Below are 9,243 nucleotides of genomic sequence, written 5' to 3'. Positions count from 1 at the left end.
AAAACATAGGAATGGCTTCACATTAAACTAATCCATGAGAAATAGACCTAACATATGTTACTATATATTGCTACTATATTATGTAATATTATTAATGTTAGTTATATTATATTATATTGTATTGTATTATATTGTATTATAAACATATATTACCACTGCATTGCATTAATATTGTATAATAACATCTATTAGAAGAAAGGTCTATGTGGTGGATTGCAGCTGGTTCCGTGTTTTAACATTAAACAGTTTCAGCACTGGAAAACCCATAATAAAAGTTCATATTCAAAATTTTCAGTTTCCTTTAGGAATCCAGATGAGCTCTTTTCTTTGGCGGTGTCTCGTCATCTTCATCATCAGGATAACCAAATACTTCAAATAGACCTCTCTGCTAATTAGAAAAAGATAAAAAAATGAAATTCCCACATTGAAAAAATACATGCTGCATATCTGTTTTGCCCCCAAGTCTTAGGAGTGAGCAATAGAATTCTTGCCACAGTTTTCTGTAGCTGCTCAGAAGCTAAGATTCAAATAATTCTCAGCTGTAAAAGGCACAAAAGAGTTATCACTTCCTGCATTTTGTCTGCTTAAAGACACTTATAAATTCCCTGATGGGCAATAGATTCCAAAAAAGGCAATCTTATCGGTATATCACACACACAGGGCACCAGCTGGGCAGGGAAGAAAGCCAAGGAGTAAGTTCAGTCATGCAGAAGAGGCAAAATTAACCTGTGCCCACCAGATTAACAACAGACTCCAGTCCCACCTTATCATCCTTGAACCTTACCCCAAACTAATCAGGGTTTCACTCTTAGTGAAACTAGTCTGAGATTTGGGTGAATTTGTCCCTAACTAAGGTACCCTGTACAAGGCTTTTGCTGACTGTTCCACATTACACCCAGTAAAGTTCCACGATGCTGCTCTACTGTCCTATGTAAGGACAGAAGCTTCCATAAAAGTTCTCTCCCACCTTGGGGGCTGTCACCACTGTTGTCAGGGTTGGATAGGAGCCATTGGAGCTTGCTGGTGATGTTGGAGCTGCCTTCTCTTCACCTTCACTGAACTGCACATCTTCATCCACCTGTGAGACTGCTGCTTTGACAAATGTCTCACCAGGTAATATGGAGGAGACACTGCAAGAGACATAGGACAAGTGATTGAAGCTTTGCCTGATGTTTAATACTCAGACAGGTCATAAATGGCTTCCAGAGCTTTAAAATTAATTGACTTGAGAAAGGTAATCCAGCTCCAGCCCTGCTTCCACCTGCACCAGAAGCTTCACAAATACCCAGGCAGACTGAATCCTAACTCAGAAGAACAAAGCAAGATTATGCTTTTCATAAACTGAGAGTTTTCTGAACAGAACATTTAATCTACTGACCACATCAGCTCTGCTCAAAGAAAGGTAAATGGGGGTTTACTCTAACTCAAGGAGTTTTCAGCAAGAATGAAATCCAACCCCAATCCCAGCCACCTGCTTCTGCTGCTCTTTGGGAAATTAAAAACTAACCAGCAGGCCTGCAGAATGGCAGTCACTGGCAGTCTCATAAGACAGAAACTGGGCCATACCTGTTCAGTTTCTCATTTTGCTGGTATTTTTCTTGCTCATATTTTGTCTTCAGTCCTTGGAATGTGTGAATGTTTTTGACAGATTCCAGTGCATAAGAGAAGTTCTCAACTATGTGTGCAATAAGGAAGTGAATATCCTCCTGAGTAAAAACATATACAGGGTTTCAGTCTCAAATGTTCACATACAGAAAGTCAGAAAGCTTTTAACTTTTTATTTTGGAAAGTAACTGCTTCCTTGTCCAGAACGAAAATATTGTTGTCAAGAGCAAACAGGAAGCAATCAGATTTATTCTTAGGAAAAAAGCTGAGATCTAGAAAGAATTATTAAACTTCCCTTAGAAATAGACAATAGACTCAGCAATGTCCCAGTTCCATTTATGACTCTTCCAGCAAAACAAGATGTTTGCTATCTTGGAAAAGTCTGCCTTTTGCCTCTTGCCCTGCGAGGTCATGGACGTGTTGGTGCTAAGGCTGCTGCTGAACTCACCTTTCGGATGAATTCAAACAGCTCTATTGAAGCAGACTTGAGCAGGTTGCACTTATTCCGGTTGTCCAACACAGCATTTACAACTGGTTCAAACAGGTTTCCCAGAGTGATGTAATGGTTATAAAGTTCATCTTTCAGGCCAATTATCCTCCTCATAAAGCGAAGAGCACCTGTGTGAAGAAAGATATTCAAGCATTCAAAAACCACATGCCAGGCTCTCATCTTCTTGTGGAAGAATTTAAAAACCTGGTGTTACCCCAAGAGGAAGATGCACCCCAAAGTGCAGAAGCAGATTTGTTGACTGGTCATCTTTACAGGAACCATGGATTTCTTTCTCAAGTCCAGCAGCAATGCATTCCAGCATGCATAAAGTTCATATATTAACTCTCCACTGTGCTTTTGTCCTTGTTCCCCTCCCAGAACAAGCCCTAAGTCTTTAAAGATCCTGGTTCACAGAATTTCACTCACTCTCCACAAAGAGAAGCAGATTTAGGACATTATTAAGAAAGGACACCATTTCCACTGAAATGAGGTAGGAAATCTGATTACAAAGGATCCTGCCATGAAGATTTGAAAGGATCTCTGTAGAGATTTGAAGATTTGAAGGGAGACAACAATGCTCTTCCTGCAAGAAACTGCATTAGTCTGTACTTACAGACAGCTGCTACCTCATTTTTTCCAAATTACTTAATTGTAGCCTGTAAAACCCAGCAAATGAACAGGAATTCTGAGTTCAAGTGTACATTGGTACTAGTACACCTTCCACACAGGACACACAAAGCCTTGAAAAAGGAAATCATGACAGCTCCATACTCACACAAGGCCAGAAATTTGTGTTTGGATTTCATCAAGACCAGTGTTCTTCTTAGGAGATCTTTCTTGATAATGAAAATCTTCATGTGATACTTGTGCCGTTCCACACAAAAAGACAACAGCTGCAAAACTGAGGCAAGTATTTCTGCTGTTTGATAATTATCTACAAGAAAAAGTAATGCCATAAGTTGTACAAAGAAAAAAAAGAATGTACTGTCAAAGTACACTGAGCTCAGTTGCTATTGGAGTTTCTGACATATTTTTAGTGGACTTTTTGTTTTACTGGATTGCTTTAGGAAGCAGGACATTGGGTCAGAGCAAAACAACAAACACAACTGTGGCTTTTTTGCCTTTACAGTAAATATTCTTTAAAATTAGACTAGTAAAACTATGGCATTATTCTCAATATACATGAAGGAAGCGCAACTTTATAAAGTAGACCATCAAGCTATGTCAGCATTCACAGCTTCAGGAAAGGGCTATGAAACGTCCTGCCCCCAGAATCCCTGTCCCTGGAGGAACAGCAGCTTGCTGGCATGCATCACAGGTTTATTGCTGTTACCAGGACTGTAAGGCCCTTCAAAGGGAAAAAAATTTAAATTGTCATTACCTATTTCATACCATTCTTCTGATGTATCAGCCAGAAGCGGTGCTGTAAGAACTTGAATGTAACGGTCGTAGAAGATATCGAGAAATTCAAATATTTCTAAATTCTAAAACAACAATAACTTCATTAAACACTGCATTCACATACAACCTTTTAAAAAAAAAAGTAGTAACAGAAGAAACATCCTACAAAGAATTCTACTGAGTTCTTTGAATCTGCAGCACTGTCTTCACACAAGATCAATTTCTTCATTTTGGGACAAACTTTTGTTTCTTGTGTCTCCAAACAACCTAGCTATCACTAAAAGAATTCCCAGCATGGATGCAAATATATACTGGAAAGAACATCAGTGACTCAAAGCACTTGACAAAGTGTACTTAAACCATTCTGAAGTGCACATAGTTTTGATCAGAAGAGCCTGTAAACCATTTTTACAGGTTTTACAGGTATTCTGGTACATAACTATGTATTAAAATATTTCAGGATTTATCATCCAGATTAGAGAGCTATGGTCAGACAGTGCTATGGCACTGACACGTGCGATTGTGTGGTTTAATACTGGCGCGATGACCCAGACACATACCTTTCATCAGAAAATTAGCTTATCTTTTGCTTATTTAAAGTCACTATCAGACCACAATACACTCAATTAAAAAAAAATTTTATGTATAATTTTTTTATCCTCTGCCCACAATAACAGCAATAGAGAATATCAGGCTTTTAAGTTTACCAAGACAGTATCATATTTTCTGCCATTCATGTTCTCTTACACTAGCTATGGCCAGCATTTTTTCTGGATCAATCAGAGCACACAAAATCTCCATCAACTGATTATCTCCTCCAAACTCAGGGTTTGGACTACAGATTATCTGCTCAATGACCTCAGTGATGAGTTGGGTATCCTGCAAAAAAAAACCCAAAGAAAGAAATGACAAAATAATTACTCACAAGAATAGAATGAGTTCCCCACTTTCTTCAATTTTTTAAAAAATAAGAATTAAAACAAAAGGCAGAAATTTAGGTTTTATTTTTCTGGTTATTTTCCTGTTTGCCATAGAACTGGTATATTCAACAAACTCCAAACCACTTTTACTTACATTCTCACTCTGCTGGGCCTCTTGCATTACAAACTGTTGGACGGTGGCTGGACTAAATTCTACTAGATAAGACAATATATCCGTAGCAGCAGCTCTAACTTGCAGATCACCCATTCCCTCACAAAGAAAAAAAAAAAAAAAGATTAATTTGTTAGAGTAAATAAAGTTTGGTACTTATTATCATGTAAAGCTGCAAAGAGGAGGCAGTTAAAAACTGCAGAACATTTTGTTACAAAAATTTTCATGAGAAACACGATAATATGGTTACAGAAAAACAGTAAGGAACCAGGCAAATCCTTTTCCTACAATTTTCCTCCTTTAGAAAGGGCACAAGGCTTTCTGTGTATTTGAGAGCCCTAACTTAGGCTAGAAACATTCACAACATCCTACTTGCGTCAATATCTAACTTTATTGATATTCTATGCCTGCTATCCACAATTTATTAATTTTATACTAAAGGACCAACTGTACAAATCAAGGTGTACCACCGTTTCTGTGCCCATTTACAGGCAACAAGAATCCAAAACTTCCTTTGAGGGATGTGATTTTCTCTGATTAAAAAAAAACAACAATCAAGCTTCCACATGAAAAAGTCTTTTTCACCTTTTGACTACCTTGTCACAGGGGCTTCACAGCCCTCAGACATTTTCATCATGAAGTCTGAAAAGTAAAAATAGTAAGAGCAGTGAAGCCAGGCTACTCCAGAGCAGAACTGTGGGCAGCTTCTGGATTCTGGACATTAACAGAAAACTCCACTCTCAGCAGAGCAATACTCTCCAATCAGACTTATGAAAAGGTGCTCAGCAGATAAAAAAAAAGAAAAAAAAGAAAAAAAAAAAAAAAAGGAGAAAGGCTACATGGCTGTGGGCTTTTCTCACTTTTCTCATTTTATTAAAACCAATTCTAAGTTTTCACTTACCATTAACCTTTCAAGAGTTGGAAGAAATCCCAACTTTGACAAAGATTGAAGAAATTCATCTCTTTTCTCAGGTAATGTGAAAGAAAAGGCACAGAATTCCTTTAAAAACTTCATCTGGTGCACAGGAAAAAAGAAAAAAGTCATGTATTTGAGTCAGAAAACTCTCTGAAAGGAGGAAACAGTTACAATTTGCACTGGAGGCGTACTGCTTCTTAGAAATACTTCTAAGACTGCAGAACTCTAAGGACAATTTAGCTTTCTACTTCATCCCTCTCATTTAAAGTCTTTGAGGAGCCACTGAGACTGCTGACTTACCAATTCACATCGTTGCTCGCCAGCAGTAGCTTCATTTGTTAATTGTGCAAAAACTTCAGGCAAAAATTCCTCATCTTTCTGTGGAGCATGCAAAAAGAACACAAATTACACAGGGCCTTCTGGAAAGTGAAAATATGATCCTTCTATGATCACACACTGCCATTATTTTTTATCAAAAAGAAGGCAAATGCTAGAGTACACACCCAGCACGATAATTTCCTGCACTTTCAGAACTCCTGTGCAGCTGAAGCATCTCCAGGACACCAGAGCCACAGGTAAAGCTGGGCACAGGGGATGATCCCTAAAGCTGATCCCTAAATTTGTCTCTACAGTGTGGCATTTCCTTTCTTTCTCTGCTGTGCCACCTCTATGCTTTGCAGTTCTGCCAAAGCCCACAGACTCCCTACACCCACACACACACACATCAAAAAGACAGAGACGGACAGTCCTAATTTGTTTCAGACTCCCTCAGAGCACTTTGCACATCAACGTCTAGGGAAGCAACTGGAACACTTCTAACGTAAAAAGTGTTAACCAAGAGAAAACTTTGGCCATACTGTACCTGCACCATTCATACTACACTGTGAACATCCCAAGGGGATCAGTTTCCCTCTTTTGGATCCACAACATTGCAAAGCACCTTTTCAGTCCATCTCTGTGAGGACTCTATTAACAGATTGCAATTTGGCTGCAGCCACATTCTCCTGAATCTTACTAGCAGTAAAACCAGCTCTCCCACATGAAAGCACTCTGCTTTGCCAAGATGGGAAACTTTTGTGACTATTATGTGCTTTTCAGATTCACATCCTCTACCGGTATAAGATGTTTAAGGATATATAGGACAACACTACACTTCGTGTTAAGCATTTCATTCTTTACACTCCAAGAAACCCAGGAACGTCATAATCTCTCAAGTGTTTTGGCACTTTCTGCCATATCTGTCCACACATTTCTCTGCACCCTTTTACATGGAAAACAGTGTAATAAATGTCCCTGGAATGAAATACTGGAAATTGCATGTTCCTTAAATACTTATATAAAACCAGTTTCAAAGATTTTTTGGCAATCAAAGAGAAGGACTTTATTTTTTTACAGCCAATAAAAAGTATTAAGATATTCACCTGAAATTTATCATTTTGAAAATACAAAAAATCCAAGGTATCAGAAAGAAGGGAACGCATTCAAAACATTGTGCCTGTGATTAACTTACACAGTGTTCACCAGCTTTAAACCATTTCCAAACTACAGCCAGAGGGATCTCTACAGATCCCATCTAAGCCACATTAAAAAACACTTACCTGCAATGCCTGTAAAATCTCCTCTTTGCTGCAGCTGATGAAGGAATTGAGGGTAGAAAGAAAACCCGCTTCAAAATCTGATGGATTAGGCATGATGATGGCGTGAATGTACTGTGCCCTAGATGTCTGGCGGATTTTTTGCCTGAGTTCAGGGTCTCTGATAGGAATAACCTCCTGAAGCTTTGCTGTTTTGGTTAAGAATTCCCTGTGCCATGCTGGCTGAGCCAAACAAGGATCATATTCAAGGCATCCGACGACACCCAGAATACACTCATCAGAAAACATCACCTCAAACAGAATGGCTTTGTCCAGGTACAAAATTCCTCTCACAATGTCAAACAGAAGATGCAATCCTTCAGTGTTCTTTACACTCTCACAGACTTGGAAAAGCTGTAGCAGCTTTGGAATATAGCCTTCGTTCTTCAAGGCCAGTGCTAGCTTTTGCTTACGGATGCGTGAGAGGCGAACAGAAGTCACTAGGTCTGCAATCTCTCCAAGTCTGTGGAGTTCACAGGTGGGAAGGTCTATCAAATGACTAATTCTACTCATTTCTTTAGGCATTCCTCTTCTGACTCAAGAAGGTCCTGGGTAACTTCCAGAGAATGACACCAATACCCAAAGGGGACAAGAGGGAAGCAAGACAGGAGCCCACTCTGCACTGTCCTCCTGATGCTCTGCCCCTCCAACTGCCTCAGGGGTTCTTCAGTCATTGTGATGTCACTTGGATCGCAGCCTGCTGATTGGTCCATCCCTCTAACTCCCAGACTCCAGAATGTTGGGCTCATGACTGTCCAGGGTCACGGTAAGTGACCAGTGGCTGTTGTCTGTTGGTGACCTTTTAGAACTTCTAGAGCCCCTTCCAGTACCTGCTGGGGGCCTATAAGAAGGCTGGAGGGCATCCTTCTTACAGGCTTTTAGAGCCTCTTTCCAAGGGCACGCAGGGAAGAGGGGGAATAGCCTTAAGCTGTTTCTATTGGATATTAGGAAGAAATGCTGGACAATAAAAGTGGTGAGGCATTGCCAAAGGTTGCCCAGAGAGGTTGTGGCTGCCCCATCCCTGGAAGTGTTGAAGGCCAGGCTTGATGGGGCTTTGAGCTACATGGTCTAGTAGAAGATGTCCCTGCCTATTGCAGGGGCGTTGGAACCAGATGAGCTTTTAGGTCCCTTCCAAACCTAGCTATGATCAAATCGTCATCATGGAAGCAAGCTGGGACACTTCCCCAACTGCACTGCAGCTATGGGGTATGGGCTTTTCAGAAGAAAGAGGCTAGGAAGTGTTAAGGAAACTTCCCTCGCCAGCCACCCAAGAGCCACTCTGGAGTCACTCTCACATCACCTCATGTGGGACCAAAGGCTTTCACAGCTGTATCCTCCACTCTCATGCAGTCAGACTAGGTTTCCTTACCTGCTTAACTCTGGGTTTCCCATAGCAGAGTCTCAGATGTCCAGATCCTCAAAATAGTTTAATCATGGTTCAGTAACTAAATAACAACATAACAACTCAAGCTGGCACCTCTGAGGAGGAACCTTAAATAAAGAAACTCCTGTGCTTTTATCCCCTCACTGTACAAGGTCATGAATGTCTGGGCTCATCAACTCCTACTGTGTCTCTGAGTCCCCTGCTGTCCCACAGGTCCCTGTGCCGTTTGTAATGCAAAGGGCAGTTCATGGCCTCTTGCCTTGGGCTTGGGCTCCTGCCCCCCCCCCCGCCCAGAGCTCAACCTGCATCTTGTACTGCAGCTGCATCCCTGAGTTACCTGCACTGAATGTATTCTTTAACATCTACCTCACCAACATCTACTGAAAAAGGAATACAGCTGGCTGCAAGCAACCAAGGGCACTCCTGGAACGTGCAGAGGACAACTTCCTTATCCAGGCATTAGACGATCCACCCCGGGAAGTGTTGAAGGCCAGGCTGGATGGGGCTCTGGGCAATTATGTCCAGTGAGAAGCATCCCTGCTCATGGCAGAGGGGTTGGAACAGGATAATCTTTAAGGTGCCTTCCCACGAAAGCCATTCTATGATCCTATGATTTGGAAGAGACTTAAAATCAGTAATAACTGTACCTCTTACCCCGTGTTGGCTTCTTAATAGCATCTGCTTTTGTCTTTTCAGTAAGTGCAAAGAATAATTCATGTTT

At 40.6% G+C, this 9,243-nt stretch overlaps 1 protein-coding gene across 1 annotated transcript; it reads right to left on the bottom strand.

Annotated features, from left to right (window-relative positions):
- Nucleotides 1-301: 301 nt before the first annotated feature.
- LOC131081042 (serine/threonine-protein phosphatase 4 regulatory subunit 3B-like) lies at nucleotides 302-7,851 on the bottom strand. Its single transcript, XM_058019904.1, is given in 12 exon segments — nucleotides 302-388; nucleotides 968-1,130; nucleotides 1,567-1,706; nucleotides 2,054-2,223; nucleotides 2,871-3,029; nucleotides 3,477-3,579; nucleotides 4,244-4,375; nucleotides 4,571-4,687; nucleotides 5,490-5,603; nucleotides 5,805-5,882; nucleotides 7,103-7,659; nucleotides 7,662-7,851. Coding segments are annotated over 12 exon segments (2,010 nt in total).
- Nucleotides 7,852-9,243: the final 1,392 nt, after the last annotated feature.

This window comes from Melospiza georgiana, chromosome 3 (assembly GCF_028018845.1).
Source record: "Melospiza georgiana isolate bMelGeo1 chromosome 3, bMelGeo1.pri, whole genome shotgun sequence".
NCBI classification, from domain to species: Eukaryota; Metazoa; Chordata; class Aves; order Passeriformes; family Passerellidae; genus Melospiza; species Melospiza georgiana.
Note: the sequence above shows the minus strand (reverse complement) of the source record. Positions and strands in the feature narration are given on the sequence as shown.